Source organism: Erythrolamprus reginae, chromosome 4 (genome assembly GCF_031021105.1).
Source record: "Erythrolamprus reginae isolate rEryReg1 chromosome 4, rEryReg1.hap1, whole genome shotgun sequence".
Classification (NCBI taxonomy): Eukaryota; Metazoa; Chordata; class Lepidosauria; order Squamata; family Dipsadidae; genus Erythrolamprus; species Erythrolamprus reginae.
Genome location: NC_091953.1, coordinates 23,673,691 through 23,693,797, shown reverse-complemented (window position 1 = coordinate 23,693,797; position 20,107 = coordinate 23,673,691). Strand labels below are relative to the sequence as shown.

The 20,107-nt window shown below is 40.8% G+C and overlaps 1 protein-coding gene across 1 annotated transcript in view; it reads left to right on the top strand.

Annotated features, from left to right (window-relative positions):
- The first annotated feature begins 2,922 nt into the window (after positions 1-2,922).
- The window catches only part of SPATA13 (spermatogenesis associated 13), an 84,629-nt gene continuing 67,444 nt past the window's right edge, over positions 2,923-20,107 (top strand). The window contains exons 1-2 of the mRNA XM_070749787.1: positions 2,923-3,144; positions 12,091-13,869. Of these exons, the coding sequence (XP_070605888.1) occupies positions 12,205-13,869 (1,665 nt within the window). The 5' untranslated portion in view covers positions 2,923-3,144; positions 12,091-12,204. The remainder of the gene's footprint in view (positions 3,145-12,090; positions 13,870-20,107) is intronic.

Here is a 20,107-nt window from a genome sequence, read left to right as displayed (position 1 = left end):
TATAAGCATCAAGTTACAGTCATACAGTCATAAGTTAGAGGAAATGAGTGATAGGAATGATGAGAATAAACTAGTAGTAATAGTCATGCAGACTTAGTAAATAGTTTGAGGGAATTATTTGTTTAGCAGAGTGATGGCATTTGGGGGGGAAAACTGTTCTTGTGTCTAGTTGTCTTGGTGTTCAGAGCTCCATAGGGTCATTTTGAGACTAGGAATTGAAACAATTTAGTGTGAAAAATGGTCATTAGTTACTTTTTTCAGTGCCATTGTAGTGACGTTTTGAGGATAGGAGTTGAAACAGCTTATGGTATAGAGATATGCCATTTTGTAGAACTACTTATATGAAATTCTTGTTAATCTGTTTGTGTTTCCTTTATTTTTCTGTCCCATTGCTTCTCAACATTGGCGGCTTTTAAGATGTGTGGACTTCAACTCCCAAGATTCCCTAGGCTCGTAATGGTGAACCTATGGCATGCGTACCACAGATGGCACGCAGAGCCATAGCAGAGGGCATGCGAGGCATTGCCCTATGTCAGCTCCAGCATGCATGAGCAGGCTAGCCAGCTGATTTTCAGCCTTGGGGAAGGCCACTTTTGCCTTTCGAAGGCTTTCCTGGAGCCTCAGGGGGGCAAAAAACAGCCCAACCGGCAAACTGGAAGTTTGGAAAAATGGACTTCTGGTTTGCCTGTTGGGCCATTTTTCACATTCTGGAAGCTTCTCCAGAGGAGTGCAGAAAATAGCGCAACATGCAAACCGGAAGTCTATATTTCCAAACTTAGGGCAGTGATGGCAAAACTTTTTTAATCGCGAGCCAGGTTTGCCTGTTTTTCACCATCCCCAGGCTTCAGTGAGGTCTGTACTCATGCAGAGAGGGTTGTGCCCAAACATGGGGGGTAATGTGGGGTTGTGCGCATGTGTTTGGGGAGGGACACTCTTTTGGCTTGTGAACCAAAAAGGTTTTGCCATCACTGCCCTGGGTGCTGCTTATTAGGAAATCCTGGGAGTTGGAAGTCCACATACCTTAAAGTTGTTCCAAATGAAAAACACTGCTCTATGTTCAAAATTGATGTTTGTCTGATGCTAAGCCTTAACTACATTGGATTGGCTTCTTATATTTTTGGGAAGCCTGTCAATTAGGAAATTGTGTCTTAGGTTGCGCGACTTCTAAGAATCTAACCAATTGTGGCAAGGCAGGCACGGAATTGGAAGTTTATTCTTGGGTGGGTGGGTTGTTTGTCTGTCTGTCTGTCTGTCTGTCTGTCTGTCTGTCTGTCTGTCTGTCTGTCTGTCTGTCTATCTATCTATCTATCATTCATTTATTTGATTGCCGCCCTATTCAATATCAATATATCAATATCAATATATATCTATATACACTGCTCAAAAAAATAAGGGAAACAGTCAAAGAACACATCCTAGATGTGGATGAATGAAATATTTTCATTGAATACTTTCTTCTGTACAACTTTGAATGTGTACAACAGCATGTGAAATTGATTGTCAATCAGTGTTGCTTCCTAAGTGGACAGTTTGCAGACCTTTGATTTTCTTAGAGTTATATAGTGTTGTTTAAGTGTTCCCTTTATTTTTTGAGCAGTCTATTATCTATCTATCTATCTATCTATCTATCTATCTATCTATCTATCTATCTATCTATCTATCTATCTATCTATCTATCTATCTACCTACCTACCTACCTACCTTCCATCCATCCATCTCAAATACTGAAATCTGTATTTAATCTGTAATCTTGGTCGTCTGAACCATTCAATAACTCCTAGCAGGTTTTCCTCCCATCTGATGAAACTGCTAGATGGGGGGATTATTGGAAATTTAGTGCAACCCAAGAGAACTGGAGGGCACCAGAATAAAAGCTGTGTCGCACTAGCGACTTTGCAAAAACGCATCGCTGCTCTGCTTTAACCAACACTGCGTTTTAAAAGTAAAGTTTCGCTAATCTCTCCCCCCCCCCCCCCCGTTAAAACAGCGTCTCCTTTCCATCGGCCGGACCTCTTGGCTGTTAAGCGGATAACTTCGCCGAGCAAGCTTCCCTTTGTCTGCGGCGGGGTCGCAAGGAGGGCAAGGAGAGTGGGGGAAGGGGGCAATCGACGCTTTGGGGCAGCCCCCCCCCCCAACTCGGCAACTTTTTAAGACTTGTGGACTCCAACTCACAGAATTCTCCATCCAGCTAATGTCTTAAAAGTCGCCAGGTTTGATGCCCTCTGAGGTAAAATGATAGGCGAGGATAAAGGCTGGCCGGAGAATTCTGGGAGTTGAAGTCCACAAGTCTTAAAAGTCACCAAGTTTGAAGCTCTCTGAGGTAAAATGATAAACGAGGATAAAAGGCTGGCTGGAGAATTCTGGCAGTTGAAGTCCACAAGTCTTAAAAGTCACCAAGTTTGAAACTCTCTGAGGAAAAATAATAGGCGAGGATAAAGGCTGGCTGGAGAATTCTGGGAGTTGGAGTCCACAAGTCTTAGAAGTCGCCAGGTTTGAAGCCCTCTGAGGTAAAATGATAAGCGAGGATAAAAGGCTGGCCGGAGAATTCTGGGAGTTGAAGTCCACAAGTCTTAAAAGTTAAGTTTGAAGACTTCTTTTGAGCTTCGGCTCGTTCCCATCTTACCCGGGCTGTCTCTCTCTACCTCACACTCCCCCGCCGCTTCCAAAGTTTATTGCCTTTTTGCAACTAAAGAGAGCCGTGGGGGAGGGCTTCTCTTTGTCGGGACGGCGAAGGAAGAAAGCGAAAAGGGAAAAAAACAGCCTGCTAAGTTAAAGACTAACCAAGTCACCGTCCTCATGAAGCGATTGGGGCTCCGTCCCCAACCCCCCGCCCCGCGAGCGCTCTGCACGCCTTCCACCCTCCTCTTGCACTCCAGTGCGCCCTGAAGGGCTTCTCCACCCTCTTGTTCCGGTTGCTGCCATAGTGATGCGTGGAAGCAGATTAGCCTCCGCTACCCAGGGGAGGGAGGGGAAAGACGCCGCCGCCGCAGCCCAGAGGAGGGAGGCGAGAGAATGCTGCTGCTGCTGCTGCTCTTCTTCCTCCCGCTTCCATTTAGGGGATCCCCCCACCGGGCGATCGCTTCTTCCCGGCCCGACGCGGGTTGGCTGCTCGGCGCGTGCAGACGTTCGGTTCCCTTTCCCCAGGTAACCCGGTGCCACCATTGGTGGGAGGGAGGGAGGAGGAGCGCTCGTGGTTTAGACTTGCCCGGCTTTTCTTTGTCGCTTGAGCGCACCGAGGTGGTCGCTCTGTTCATTTTTTGCGCTTTGGTTTTGCGCTTAAGCGTCTTTCTTTCTTTCTTTCTTTCTTTCCTTCTTTCTTTCTGTCTTTCTTTCCCTCCCTCCCTTCTTCTTTTTCTTCTTCCTCCTCCTTCTCCTCTTCTCCTCCTCCTTTATTTATTCTTTCTTTCTTCTTTCCTTCCTTCCCTTCTTCCCTCCACCCTCCTTCTTCTCCTTTTCCTTCTTTGCCTTTTCCTTCTCTGTCTCCTTCTTTATTTACTCTTTCTTTCTTTTTTCTTTCCTTCCTTCCCTCCCTCCCCCTCCTCCTCCTTCTTTTCCTTTTCCTTCTCCTCCTCCTTTATTTACTTACTTACTTTCTTTCCCTCCCTCCATTCTTCTTTTTCTTTCTCCTCTTCCTCTCCTCCTCCTCCTCTTTCTTTCTTTATTCTTTCTTCTTTCCTTCCTCCCTTTCCTCCCTCCCTCCCCCTCCTCCTTCTCCTTCTTTATTTACTCATTTTCTTTCTTCTTTCCTTCCCTTCCTCCCTCCCCTCCTCCCTCTTCTTCTCCTCCTTCTCCCCCTTTTCCTTTTCCTTCTCCTTCTCCTTTATTTTCCTTCCTTCCTTCCTTCCCTATATGACGCCCAACTCCCAAAGGACTCTAGGCGGCTTCCAGCAAGTAAAAGACAATTTTAAAAAGCAGCATAAAAACATTCAATTAAAAACCTTAATAAACATACACACGCTCACATTCACACATGGCCTGAAATAGGCTGTGTCTCATTTGATCAACGACCCCAGGCCTGCCTGAAGAAGAGCCTTCTCCCTCCTCCTCCTCCTCCACCACCACCACCTTTTATAATTTATTTTCTGCGATTCCTGAAAAGAGAGCCTTTTGGGTGGGAGCCCAGCAGGTGCCCGGTTCAAGAGTTGTGGAAAAGTTCAAAGCAGAAAGAAAGAAAGGAGGGAGGAAGGAAGGAAGGGAGGAAAAGAAGGAAAGAGTAAGGAGGGAGACCTCCTTAGCTGTCCCAGTGAGAAAGTGATGCACCGAAGGAACAATTTGGAGTGGCCATTGTTCCCTGCAATATTACTTTTCACTGTATGGGTTCACACCTTTTGCTTCTAGTAGTGGTAGATTGTTATTTAGAAGTATGCATGTAAGGGGCAACTGCCTTCCATTACAATGTCTGGTCCTGCTGCTATTTTCTTCAACCCAGTGCCCTAGATGTTTTGAACTGCATAGCCCTAGTCATCCCCAGACAACAGATACCACGTGATTGAGGTAATCCAGTATCCTTGGAAGATACACAAACAGGGGGAAATGTATTTTGACACTGTCTAACAACTAATTGTTTTGGTCCTGCATGTGTCCACTGATAAGTTTGGAAATACAGTAAACATTATTTCACTCAGATCTATTTCATAAATTTCATAGGATTAGGATTGTGACTCTTAAAACAGTTGTCGTGTTTTCTCCCCTCCTTTTCTAAGTTTTAAAACTTAACTTTAAATATTTTAAAAGTATAACCAGAGAAATGCCGATGCAGTGTTTGGATCTGAAGCTCCTAAAAACTATCTGAAAAACAGTTCCCGCAGCATTTAAAGCAGCCCCTTTTAAATGTTTAGATTTAAGCGTGTCTTGGTGGGTGTCAGAAATGTCTATTGCAGAATGGAGAGTGAAGCTGAAAAGACGAATGGGGCAGCAGGGAGAAACAGAATTAAAGGAGGATCTTGAATATGTCTTGGAAACACACTAAGTTCTTGTCTGCTGCTGTGTAATGTCAATGTTAAAAGGAAGAAAATAGAGAATATAAGGGAAACGATACTAGTTTAGGATGAAGTTAATTGAAACAACACATTTCCAAGAGTATATATAAAAGATTTCTTATGCAACATGTTTTTGTATTTAACTAGAAATTAAAACAAGATTGTGGCACTTAATGGTTGCGTGAATTAGCAAATATTCCACATGGCATGTTAGGAATATATTGTTTATTAATGTGGAGAGGTGCTAGATGTCTCTCCCCTGCCCTCTTCCTCTTTTAATGCTGATTTGAAATTCTAGATTTCAGTGTATTGATTCCATTTGTTATGTTGATGGTAGAATTTATAGCTTTCACAAATCTCAAAAATGCCCTAAAAGTGAAGGTTTAAAGGAAGTAGTTTCTGGTACTGCAAATATCTTCCTCACTTTAATGGCTTACTAAGAGAGCTTTTTTGTTTTCTAAATTAACTGAGGAAGTGTTTACAAGAATGGCTTCCACTGAGTTTTAGCAGATACTCTAGGTCAGACTAGGTGATATGTATTAGAAGGACCTTGATAAAGAGTTACGTGACTTGTATTTTGATTTGTGTTTTGTCAGGGAATTCTAAAGGGCAGGTAAAGAGGTGGGATTAAAGCAAGTGCAAGCAGGAAATATTATTTTGAATGAGTTCAAATCTTTAGGAGCAAATGAATTGCATCCTAGGTTAATGGATGAACTGGCAGATGAGTTGACCAAATTCCAAATGAATATTATCTTTAAGAAATCCTAGAAAACCTGTGAATATCAGACGACTGGAGAAGAACAAATGTTGTCCTTCTCTTCAAAAGAGGTAAATAAAGATTCAGGAAACTATAGATTAGTGAATCTGACCTGGATTCTTAGAAAGATTCTAAAACAGATCATGAAAAAAAATGATTTGCAATCTCTTTCAAAATAATGTGATAATTATCCAAACATTAGCATGTTGTCAAGAACTAATCTTGGAGGACTAACTTTGTGACATTTTGTATCTGTTAAAGTACTTTAATGAAGTGTGGAAGTGCTATAGATTTAAATGTGTCTTGTGTTTAGCAAACATAACCATAACTTGTTTTTCCCAAATAATTTAAATTACAGATTAAAGTTAAAAAGAATAAAAACTATACAAACTACAAAAACATAAAGGGGAAAGGAAAAATACAGTGGGAAAAATAAAATAAAATAAACTTTCTTTCTAGTCCCAGCAACTACCCACAATTTAAGAAAATCTATTGCCATCTCTTAAGTTAAAATATCTACTCTGTTCACCCCATATCTCATCCTAGCTAAACATCCATGTTGTCATGAATTCCTTGTCAGTGAATGTCCAGTAGGAGCTGTAGCTATAACTAATCTCTTGATCGCCTAAGCCAACCTTGTATATCTTTATTAAACTTAAAAAAACCTCATTATTTGACCTCTTCAAGTAGAATCTTGAATTTTGATTTCTTGTCATTTTTTAAATCCTTCCTGCCCCCAAAATCTATCCAAACTTTAGCAAGTCAGTTTTGTACATCTCATAAGACAAATTTGTCACTTTTTGTCACTTCTCAAAAAAACCCTGCAAAACTTTAACAGATCTATTTTGTATGTCCAGCCAAAAAAGTGTGGAAAAAAATCCATCTCTCTTTTCTGCTTTGATAGTTGTATATCTTCTTTAAGCATTAGGCATCAAGGGGCTAAGAGTATTTGAACGGTACAGTGAGTCCGGAATGGACAATTTTGAAGGCTTCTTGGGTGGCACATTTACACCACTTTTACATGAGTTATCCTGGCCACTGATCTGTTTCCCTGGTGTCATTCAGGCTGTTGGTCATTAGCTTTAAATACCCTGAAAGAGAAGCTGTTGGCTGGAGGTGGCTAGTGTAGTAACAGAGGAGCCACTACCCCCCCAAACCTGTACTCTTTTTTTAGTTTGTTTTAATCTTTTGTAATTTTAATATGTTTTTATATTTAGAATTGTTTTTAATCCATGTCTTGTTATGTTGTAAGCCCCTTGGAGTTGCCTCAAGGTGTGAGATTGTTCATCATTCTTTTGTTATCCTCTAAGCTCTCCTGTGGGATCCAACATTTAAAATTCCATTAACTTGCCTATAGAAAGAAAAGGCAATGACAATTTCCCATGGGAGGAATTCTTCCAAAAGTTTAAAATTGTAATTTCAACTCCTCCTGTTTTTATACTGTTGTTAAACTTTGTAAAATCCATATTGTAAGCATCCTTTTGCTGTTTAATCTGAAAACAATAAAAATTTTCAAAAGCTTTTACAATCGTATTTAAAAGTTACCCAAGGAGAAGGCAACTCATCTAGCAAAGGCAGTATAACTTATTGATCTGAAGGGCGTTAATCTTTAATGCAAATTCAGATTGATTAAGCAGTGACACTTGGTTGAACTTAGTTCTTTAAAAAGGCTGAGTTGATGGCCATGGACAATGGTTAGAAACATAGAAACATAGAAGATTGACGGCAGAAAAAGACCTCATGGTCCATCTAGTCTGCCCTTATACTATTTCTTGTATTTTATCTTAGGATGGATATATGTTTATCCCAGGCATGTTTAAATTCAGTTACTGTGGATTTACCAACCACGTCTACTGGAAGTTTGTTCCAAGGATCTACTACTCTTTCAGTAAAATAATATTTTCTCATGTTGCTTTTGATCTTTCCCCCCAACTAACTTCAGATTGTGCCCTGTTGTTGTTGTGTTCACTTTCCTATTGAAAACACTTCCCTCCTGAACCTTATTTAACCCTTTAACATATTTAAATGCTTCGATCATGTCCCCCCTTTCCCTTCTGTCCTCCAGACTATACAGATTGAGTTCATGAAGTCTTTCCTGATACGTTTTATGCTTCAGACCTTCCACCATTTTTGCAGCCCATCTTTGGACCCGTTCAATTTTATTTTACTGGTTCCTCTCTCAATTTGCAGATGCTCAACCTGTGAGCATACTGTAAAATGACATTTCTGTGGCTTACTCATAGCTGCTGTGTAGACTTACATGGACTACAAAAAAAGGGACACAAGCTATTACCATTAGCCATGACTTTGAAGCAGAAGTTGATATTATTATATGCTAATTAGGAAACTGGGCAAGCTGAATGGCATGGTAATTGAATGGATATACGAATAAGTGTCATGAGAATCTTACTCAAAATAACTGCTTCTTAATGGTTGTTCATCAATTTGGAAACAGGTAGCAAGCCGGGGTGGTGCAGCAGGTAGAGTGCTGTACTGCAGGCCACTGAAGCTGACTGTAGATCTGTAGGTCAGCGGTTCAAATCTCATCACCGGCTCAAGGTTGACTCAGCCTTCCATCCTTCCGAAGTGGGTAAAATGAGGACCCGGATTGTGGGGGCAATAGGCTGGCTCTGTTAAACAGTGCTATTCCTAACATGTTGTGAGCTGCCCTGAGTCTGAGGAGAAGAGCAGCATAAAAATTGAATAAATAATAAATTCAATAGAGGTTACTCCTCGGTGTCTATACTCTTCAGTATTATTTGAGGAAATGTTTGTCAAATGTTCAGATGACATAACACTAAAATGGAAAGTTAATCATTTACAGGAAATATTAAATTCAAAATGATCTTGATAGGTAGGAGAAATGGAGCTCAGAGAGAAAAACTTTAGGAAACAAAAATAAAATTCTCAGGTGCAGGATATTTGATACCTGGTGTGTTAATGGTATTGTATTTTTGGAGTATCAGTGGATTACAAAAAGGCAATCAAAATGTTGACTGCATCAGAAGAACCATTTTCAAACCACAAGAAATTATTGTTCCACTTTATTCTGCCTTGGTCAGACCTGACATCCCCTGGTGGCTCTAGTTCCATATTACGTCTCATTTTGAAAACAATTCAGATAAATTGGGACTGGCAGTGAACATAAAGGGATCTAGAAACTGAGTTCTGTCAAGAACTGGTTATGTTTAGCCTTCAGAAATGGTAATGGAACGGAATATTCTTCAAACACCTGAAAGATTGCAACACAGAAGATTAATAAGTTCCAGAATGCAGGACAGAGAATAATAGACTTAAGTTGCAGGACGGTAGACTTTGATTTAAAATAATAATAATAATAATAATAATAATAATAATAATAATAATAATAATAATAATAATAATAATTATTATTATTATTATTATTATTATTATTATTATTATTATTATTATGTCAGTATAACAGAGCAAATGAGATCACTATGCTGGATTTCGTATTTCATCACCAGTCGGGCGCTTCCCAAGCACCTAGGACTGCGTGATGTAGCGGCGAATTATGTTTGCCGATCCCAGTAAAGCGGCCTTTTGCAATTGACAGATGGAGATTTTGTCAATTCTGATGGTTTTCAAATGTCCGCTAAGATCTGCGCCCAGCGTGCCAAGTACCACTGGGACCACTTTCACCGGCTTATGCCAGAGTTGTTGCAGCTTGATTTTTAGATCTTCGTATTTCACTAATTTCTCTAGCTGATTCTCCTCAATTCTGCTGTCTCCTGGGATTGCGATGTCGATGATCCATACTTGCAATCCCAGGAGACAGCAGAATTATTATTGTTGTTATTATTATTATTATTATTATTATTATTATTATTATTATTATTATTATTTATCAGACTTGTATGCCGCCCCTCTCCGAAGACTCGGGGTGTCTTATGGAGTTTGGCAATAGAATGGAATTATTTATCCAGAGAGGCAATTTTCCTATTTCTCTTTCATGATTTATGTTTGCACATAAGTTGTGCAGATGCTAGACTTGTGGAATTTATTGTCAATCAAATAAATAAATCTACTGGGGTGCTTTAATTTAAATTCCAATACCTCAGGGGTTGCCACAAGGAAGAGGGAGAGTCAACCTATTCTCCAACTCACCTGAGGGTAGAGCAAGAGCAATGGGTGGAAACTAAAGGGGAGAAGTAACTTAGAACTAAGGAGAAATTTCCTGACAGTTAGAACAATAAGTGGAACAGCTTGCCTCCAGAAGTTGTGAATGCTCCAACACTGGAAATTTTTAAGAAGCTGTTGAATAACCATCTGTCTGAAGTAGTGTAGGGTTTCCTGCCTAAGCAGGGGATTGGACTAGAAGACCTCCAAGGTTCCTTCCAACTCTGTTGTTGTTGTTGTTGTTGTTGTTGTTGTTGTTGTTGTTGTTGTTGTTATAGATTTCTGCCCTGCGTGTGGGTTTCAACTCAATGGTTTAGATCAGGGGTGTCAAACTCCTGATCTGGCCTGCATGGTGCTTAGATCTGGCTACCCTGAAAATAGTGAAGGACCAACCTATGGTGCCTCTGCCAGCAAAAACGGAGCTTAGGAGGGCCACACTCAGCCCTCGCAGAGGGTTGCAGGGGGCCATTGGGGCTGAAAACGGAGCTTGGAAGCCTGTTTCGCTGGCAGAGCACTCGGGCCACTACGTACCCCCAACATGAGTGACGTCAAGCTAGAGGACTCCTCCCACCCCAGATCAAACACAACCCTTATGCGGCCCTCCAAGAAATCAAGTTTGACACCCCTGGTTTAGATGATCCTTTGCATTTCTATTATTCTATTAGGTGGATTTCATAATGTTAAGCCATTACAACTTGGTTTCTGGTTAACATAGTTCAATAATCATTCAAAATGGTTTGTAAACCACACGTTACAGCTTAATATGTGTGAATTTAATCAGTTCTCAGTTATTAAAACGGCCAGATTTTCACACTATGATTTCAGGCAGCTTTCCAGAATTGTGGGGAAGATATTATGAGACCCGCTTAATTACCAAAAGCTTCATTCATATCCCCAGTCTTAAAATTTATGTCCCTAGCAATACAAAATCAATTAAAAATTGCATTGTTTGAAGGACTGATTTGTGACTCCAGCTATTTGTAAGGTTTCGAAATTATATGACTTGCTTAGTATGATGTCTCAAACTCAGTGATGGGCTCCTACAGGTACGGTCAGGTATGCAGAACCGATAGGAAAATTTTGAATATCACAGTAAATGAGGTTGAATGTGCACAATTTTAGAAAAGTTGTGTGTGTGTATGTGTGTATACAGTACATACACATACAGCTTATATAATAGATAATGTATATTTGTGTGTGTGTGTGTAATATGTATGTACATATCTGGTATAAATACATAGAATTAAATAGTATATTTTGGATGTTCAGTAATAGTAAATACTGTAGATAGGGAAATTGTATCTCTTTGAGGCGAGGAGAGGCCAGGCACCCTAACCCAAACCTTTGACGTGAGTGACATCAAGTTGGCCATCTTTAAGCCAGTCACATGATCTTTAAGCCACCCCCCCTGGGGCACATGATCGTCAAGCCATTCCCACCTGGTCACATGACTGGCAAACCACGCCCACAAAATAACCCACGCCCACGGTGTGGCAGTAAATTTTTTTGAAGCCCTTCACTGCTCAAACTGTGTATGACTTGCTTATTATGATGTATCAGTCAGTAACCTATCTGAACCAATGGAAGCTTCAAATAGCTTCTGATAAAGGGATACGGTTGGTAGATTGGATTTCTATGGCTGAAAGGATTAATGTTAGAAATAGCTACCTGTTAACAGTATCAGCAGAGTAAGTAACTTCTGATAATATTCATTCAATAACAAGATTACTGTAATAATAATAATAATAATAATAATAATAATAATAATAATAATTTATTAGATTTGTATGCTATCCCTCTCCGAAGACTCCGGGCGGCTCACAACAGTAATAAAAAGCAATATAATAGTAAACAAATCTAATATTAAAAGAAAAAAGATATAAATATATAAAACCCCAGCAATTAAAACCATACAACACATACATACCAAACATAAAATATAAAAGCCTGGGGGAGGTGTCTCAGTTCCCCCATGCCTGGCGATATAGGTGGGTCTTAAGTAATTTGCGAAAGACAAGGAGGGTGGGGGCTGTTCTAATCTCTGAGGGGAGTTGATTCCAGAGGGCCGGGGCCGCCACAGAGAAGGCTCTTCCCTTCCCTTTAAAGATTTTCTCAGCTAAAAGAGAGAGCCCTTCAAACCTTTTCTATCATACACAGAATCTCTCTTCTGAATAGAGAAAAATCCTAAATGCTGACTTTGTTTTCTTTGTGCAGGTAACGCAGACTGCCGGAGAACCGAATCCACTGAAAATATGTCTGAACTAGGAGCTTGAAAAATGCACAGTTGAACAAAGACTTCAGCATGGAGAAGAGGAAGATGAAGCAGTCATGAGCCATGACTCCTCTTCTTGTGCAAAAACTGAAAACATGACAACTTGGCAGAATGGCTTGGGAAATGCCACCTCTGTTATCTGTATAGTAATGGATAATAAAGAACCAGGGAGCAATACTACCTCATTATGTCAAAATGGGGGCATCAGCACAAATAACAAAAACGGGAATAACAACCAGGACGATAAAACCAGTCCTTCCAAAATAATGCATTTTTTCCCCACTCCTCGTAAGAGGTCCAGCTCCAATGTAGAACGGCCTCGTTCGGTTATAGTTATGGGGAACTCGTCGACGTGGAATGCTTTGTCTTCCCTTAGAAAAATGGGATCTTTCAAGAAGTTGAAATCATCAGTTTTCCAAGGAATTCCAGCCAAAGAAGATCCAGATAGTTTAAAGGATAGCCTCTCAGAGAACCAAACCAGGAAGTACGTTCCAAACAATACAACTGTGAGAGTACAGACAAACAGGTATTCTTATTCAGGGCCTTTACATGACAGCACCACAGATAACGCGGTGGTCTCCGATAATTCTGATGGAGAGGAAGATTCCTTCTCGAGGAATACTCACCGATCACGCAGCATCAGGCGTGCTTACGCGACGGGCCGTATAAATTTATTAGATGGTGAAAAAAACCAGGCCCCTCAGAGTAATACCAAAATGGACCTCCCTGTCACGCAGGAATCCCCGACTTGTGAAATTGTCGGGAAAGATCCAGAATGTCCCAAAGTGATTTACAGGAGGAGTAAAAGCAGCGACAACCTGAATTTTCTGAAAAAAAGCTCGTTCAAAAGGAAGTCGACCTCAAACCTCGCCGACCTCAAAGCTGTAAACGAAAAGCAATTGCCACCAAGTGTGTCGTCAACTGACTCAGACAAAACCAACAGGAACTCTGAGAGGAAATCGAAACGTTGGAAGAGCCCAATTAGAGCGAAGGATTTTGACAGGGTTTTGAAACTTGTCAGCAACGTAACCGAGGGTGCTTTGAAGAAGGACTGTCCTAGGAGCGACATCTCTTCCCCCGGCGAACGGAACCAAAAGGCAAGGCCAAACAGCAGGCTCCACGAGGATTATTCCCACAGGGTTTCCAGCAGCACTGAGAATGAGAGGCGGAAGTGTCTGCCACCCCGCCGGCACCCAGCTTCAGCGCCTTCCAGTTACCCCATCCGGGGCTCTGAGGATGGCTCGACGGGATCGCCCTCTGCGTTAAACGTTAACGCTACAAGCCATAGGATGTCGTCCTGTGATCTTTCAGACTTGGTTTGTTCTCCACCGCCACTCCAGAACCCTGGCTCAATTCCTGATGAAGTTTTCCTTGACGATTTCGATGGGTCGAAAACCCCCAGCCCATTTACCTATAGCACTGAGCCCTCTAACCATCCGGCTAGACCCACTGTCCCCAAACCTCAGAGTCTTAGTGCGGAAAGCATCAAGTGCACCATGGATGTCCATTGTCCAGACCGGTACAGTACCCTGTCGCTCCACTCAGTGGAAAGTGAGGGAAGAGGGGAGGGGTCGTCTGCCAAGTTGGGGAAGAATCCTGTTTCCTTCCAGGATTCTGTGCAAGCCATCTACTATGACGAGACCAATGAAGACAGTGGCATCAGCAGCCATTCTCAGCTGAGCCTCAACTTAGCTATGAGTGCTGACGAAAAGAAGGAAGAGGTAAGAAGGGAAAGCAAGCCCTTTTTAAAACCATCGGTAATGCTTCTATACGGTGGTCTTTTGGCTCAGCTGTCTTGTGCTTATCTGTATTATTTTACCTTTGGTAGAATGCTTTGCTTTATTTATGCAGAAATAAATCCCCATGGATAGAACTTTTTAAAAATAAATTGGTGCTACTTTCATATTTTTTTTTAGAGAGAATAGAATATAATTCTTTATTGGCCAAGTGTGATTGGACACACAAGGGATTTGTCTTGGTGCATATGCTCTCAATGTACATAAAAGAAAAAGATACATTTGTCAAGAATCATGTGGTACAACACTTAATGATGACAATCATTAAATATTATACCACATGATTCTTGACAAATGTATCTTTTTCTTTTATGAACACTCAGAGCATCATTAAATATTGTACCACATGATTCTTGACAAATGTATCTTTTCTTTTATGTACACTGAGAGCATATGCACCAAGACAAATTCCTTGTGTGTCCAATCACACTTGGCCAATAAAGAATTATATTCTATTCTCTAAAAAGAAAAAAGAAAGTAGCACCAATTTATTTTGCTTCCCTATACACAAGAATAACAACAGTTCTAGCACAAAGGTTGCTTATGGACCTTTTTAAGGAGAGCGTTTATTGCATATCATAAGGTTAGAAACTTGAGGCAGGATCGAGACCAAGCAGGTTTAGTGAAGATTGCTGGGTTCTGGACGGAAAACATTTAGTGTAAATGACATATACAGTGTTGATGGCAATAAACTGGTAACCGATCTGGCAACCAAGCTTGTAAATGCACAATGTATATATGAATATCAATACAGCATATTTGACAATATATTGTGTTTAAAGGGCAGTATATGTTGGTAAATGATTTGAATATGCATTGGGTAGAAGTAAGGATACCACTATTTTCTACCACCATTTTATAAAATATCATCTGGGATATAATTCAATTATTATGGCTTTTGTAAACGGTTTGTTTTTTCCTTACGTTTTTCTATTTCCTCCCAGTAGCCCTAATCTATATAGCATCAAATAACTCATCAAAATGTTTAAAGTTTTAAGAGCCATGGTGGGACGGTGGTTAGGATGGCAGTATTGCGGACTAATTCTGCCGACTGCCAGCAGTTTGATTCTCACTGGCTCAAGATTCACTCAGCCTTTCAGCCTTTCGAGGTTGATGAAATAAGGGCCCAGATTGTTGGAGGCAATATGTTTATTTATTTATTTATTCAATTTTTATGCCGCCCTTCTCCTTAGACTCAGGGCGGCTTACAACATGTTAGCAATAACGCTTTTTTAACAGAGCTAGGCCATTGCCCCCACAATCCGGGTCCTCATTTTACCCACCTCGGAAGGATGGAAGGCTGAGTCAACCTTGAGCCGGTGATGAGATTTGAACCGCTGACCTTCAGATCTACAAGTCAGCTTCAGTGGCCTGCAGTACAATATGTTGACTCTGTAAAACCACTTAGACACTGTAAAACCGCTTTGACACTGTAAAACTGTTTAGTGGCCACAAAGCATACTGTGGTATACAAGTCTAAGTGCTTTTGCTATTGCCATTTTCACTGTTTTTGGCTGCATCCTGAGAACATAAGCAGTGTGCCCTGTTCAATTGAATCCCTGGCTCATCTAATCTAGCAGCCTTTTCTCACAGAAGCCACCCAACTGCATGGGAAGCCCCTGGTCTCCCAGTAGGTGGCCTTCAAATTCAAATCTTTATTGTCACTGCATAACATGTACAATGTGAGGTTGGTTGAGCTCCCTCGGTGCACCCCACCAACACAATACCACTCACAGTGAAGACAGAAAATCCCTAAACGAATAACACATATTAACAAACACCCGGTCCTGTTGGACCAGTGTGAACATGTTACACATTGCGCTATCATCAAGGCTGATAGTCATGGATTCCCATGATTTCCATGAACTGATCCAACCCTTTCTTGAACCAGCCAAGCTACGTCTGATGGTAGTGAATTCCAAAGTAAAATTGCACGTGGTATAAACAGTATTTTCTTTGGCCTGTCCTGATACTTCCAGGATTCGATTTCATTTGGTGACCTCTAAGTCTAACATTTGGGGAAGGAGAAAATAGCTTCTCCTTGTTCACTTCATCCATGCTGCCTTTGTATACTTCTGTCTCCTCTGTTGTTGTTGTTTTAAACTAATAGGTGTTGTGGTTCAGCCTGAGGCAGATCAAAGACCAGCTGCGCCTCTGCTGGCTCCATGCCCGGAGGAGGCTGACAGCGAAGAGGAGGGGGCTGGGCAGTCGGACGGGGGAGATTACAGTCAGGAATGTGACGAGGAAGAACAGCATGGGAGCCCGGGGAGGGGCTCTCCCCAGCCAGTAGCTTGGAGTCTTTGGAGTCTTTAGGTGATGAAGCACAAGCTGTCATTAACATGCGACAGAGACGTTTAGATCAAAGGAAGGATCAATTGAAGAAATACTATCAGCATTGAATAAGGAACACCAGGGTTTGGGTGTGGTCCTCATTAGCAGGGAAGGGTTTATAAGGCAGGCAAGCTCTTGAAGCCATGTGGAGTGTTATCAGTTTGGAGTTGCTGTAACCTGCATTGTTTTCTCGGCGTCTCTGTTCCTGGCTTGTGGCCCAGCAGTCTTGAAGACCCGTGGGAGGTGTATGTCTGTTATCTACAGCCTCGTCTTGGCAGCAAGAATCCTATATTGATGCATGGACAATTGCCTTCATGTATATATTTGGAGTTCCAGTGTTTTCCTGCTTTGTAAGGGCATTTTCTGTTAGCTTCGTTTTCCTTGAACATTATAAAACTGTATTTGAATTTTACCGGTGTGTCTGGCTTATCTTTTTGGGTTGGTCATAGCTTCCGGAGTGACCCAGACAGAACAATAGGACCCAAATGTTGTAGCCTTTCTTTATAGGGAAACTGCTTCACTACCTCTATCATTTTAGTCATCCTTCTTACAACCTTACTCATGTCATTATAGATTTCAATACTTAGACCTGTATGATTTGAGCAATCATTTTGTTTTTTTTAAATGCAAATTTCTGTTCCTTGTGACTTTATAGAATGGCTTGAATTTTGTCTAATTAAAGTCCGGAGCCTGTGGTTGCTCAACATTTTTACCGAAAAAGACACCTGTTGAAAGCATTTTGCCCTTGTCCTCCAATTACCATCTACAAGCTCTTGCCTTTTCGATGTTCTTGTAAAGTTTGAAAGTTGAAGCCTGAGAGAGTAGAGCTATGCTAAATACAAGAAGTGTGTGGAAGAACAGGAAAAGGAAACTGGGTTAACAACTTGTGGCTTTTCACTTAACTCTTCTTTTTTAATTTTGTTTCCTGTTTCTTAACTACCATTCTGAACTTGCAACATACACTGACAGTTATGTTTCGGACACCTTTTAAAAGTTTCCATATAGACAGGCATTAGAGATGCATAAATCAGATGGAATATTTATTTGACATAACAAAATTGTAGAAGACGCATTTCACATTAGAAAGTTCCAGATATACATCCTTTACATCCTTCTGCAATATATATATATATATGTATGTATGTATGTCACATATATATGTATGGGTTTTTTTTGCTGAATTTGAAAATTAAGGGAGACTAGGATAGATCTATTTCGGCCTTATTTTGGCCTCATCAGCTAGCCAATCCCTTCAGCTCTGCACCAGGGAAGGGTTACATATTTTGTGTCAAATCACTATATATATATATACAGTAGTCCCTCACCTATCGCTGGTGTTACGTTCCAGACCTGGCCGCGATAGGTGAAATCCGCGATGGGGAATTTATCGAATAATAGTACTTATTTAAGTACGGTATTTATATTGTAATTGTTTGGTAAGTTTTCATTGTTTTAAGTGTTTATAAACCCTTCCCACACAGTATTTATTTTAGATACAGTATTTAAATACAGTACTGTATTTACAATTTTAGATTTTTTTTTTTTTGAAAAACCTGCTGATCGAGTTCGGCGGGCTGTTTAAATCTGCCGATCGACTTCCTCAGAAACCCGCGATGAAGTGAAGCCACAGTAGGTGAAGCGCGGTATAGCGAGGGACTACTGTATATATATATATATATTTTTTCATAGATTTTCACGGGTACAGGTATGACAGTCTTGGTATATTCGAGTTTCTTCCCGTGTAGGATTTGGAAATTTCTGGCGACGTTTCGATGAGGTCCCACTCATCATCTTCAGGCTGGTGGACAAGGACAGAAACACCAGCCTGAAGATGATGAGTGGGACCTCATCGAAACGTTGCCAGAAATTGACACAAAATATATAGTGTGTGTGTGTGTGTGTGTGTGTGTGTGTGTGTGTATCCTATATATTGCAGAAGGATGTAAATTCCAACATCCAGGTAAAAGGATTCAAAGTATGGGATTTGGGAAAATCCAGTGGTCAGCTGCTAAATCCATAATAGAACAATAGAATAAAAATTTTAGATTATGGTGTTTTGTGTTTAATACTTTTGTTACTGACTTAATGTAAAAGCCCTCGATGGAGTGAATCTTTCTCCACAGGGACTAAAAAACTGAAATGAAAGCTAAAAGGTTTTGTGTTCCTAATTCAAATGTTAATCTGTGACATTTAATTAAGTAGTCTTAATTGACTACTGTGAACACAGAGCACTTACTGTGTTGGTGTGGATGTTGTTAAAATCAGCACGTTCATAATCGGTGAATCTATAAATCCACATTTTTCATGAAGCAGATGAAAAATTAAAGCCCTCCATTGGTTTTATTATTTAACTTCCTTTAAAGCAGGGGTCTCCAACCCTGGCAACTTTAAGACTCCTATTCTGGGAATCGAAGTCCACAAGTCTTTAAAATTGGCTAAGGTTGGAGATCCCTGCTTTACAGGGAAAACTGTCCCTGTTGCCTTGGGGAATCAATCTATTTGCATTCTCAACATGCCCCCTAGTGGTACGCAGGAAAATTTAAGAGGTTCAAATTTTGAAAATTTACGGATGTTTTGACATTTAAACCTATTAATCATTCAGAAAATCCCCTTAAACATAGCGTGCTGTTCGGTTACTTTTGCTGAGAATTCAATGTTCCTGCAGAATTTTGCAATTCCCATTAGATTTACAGATTTTTTTAATAAGGACTTCAAAAGAACAAATAGAATAGAATAGAATTTTTATTGGCCAAGTGTGATTGGACACACAAGGAATTTGTCTTGGTGCATATGCTCTCAGAGTTCATAAAATAAAATATACATTTGTCAAGAATCATGTGGTACAACACTTAATGATTGTCATAGGGGTCAAATAAGCAATGAAGCAATATTAATAAAAATCTTAGGATATAAGCAACAAGTTACAGTCATACAGTCAACATGGGAGGAAATGGGTGATAGGAATGATGAGAAAAACTAGTAGAATAGAAGTGCAGATTTAGTAGAAAGTCTGACAGTGTTGAAGGAATTATTTGTTTAGTAGAGTGATGGCATTCGGAAAAAAACTGTTCTTGTGTCTAGTTGTCTTGGTGTGCAGTGCTCTGTAGCGACGTTTTGAGGGTAGGAGTTGAAACAAATTGTGTCCAGGATGTGAGGGGTCAGTAAATATGTTCCCCGCCCTCTTTTTGACTCGTGCAGCATACAGGTCCTCAATGGAAGGCAGGTTGGCAGCTCTAAATAATTACAGGTGATGGCCTAGAAACCAGGAGACTCTGAATTCTAGATGAGGTATAGGCAAAGTTGGCTCTTCTATGACTTGTGGACTTCAACTCCCAGAGTTCCTGAGCCAATCATGCTACCTCAGGAATTCTGGGAGTTGAAGTTCATGTGTCATAGAAGAGCCAACTTTGCCTACCCCTGGTCTAGACCCAAATTAGGCATAAAAAACTGCCTGGGTGACTTTTGGCCACTCATTATCTCTTAGACCCGTGATGGCGAACCTATGTTTCAGCTCCAGCGCACATGTGTGTGCTGGCCAGCTGATTTTTGACCTTGGGAAAGGCCATTTCATCCTCCGGAAATTTCAGAAAAGGCCCAGAAAATTCCCCAACGTACAAACCGGAAGTTCGGAAATTGCACTTCCGGTTTGCCTGTTTGGGCATTTTTTTCACCTACCAGCAGGGTGAGTTCATACCGACGCGGTCCAGAGAGCCTCATCGGTATGAACCCATTGATTTTTGGCGATTTTTTTTTCAGCATCTCCGTGTGGAAGAAGCATTCAGCTGTGCTTCGGACAAAGAATAAGGGTCAGCATTAAGACTGGGGGAGGAGA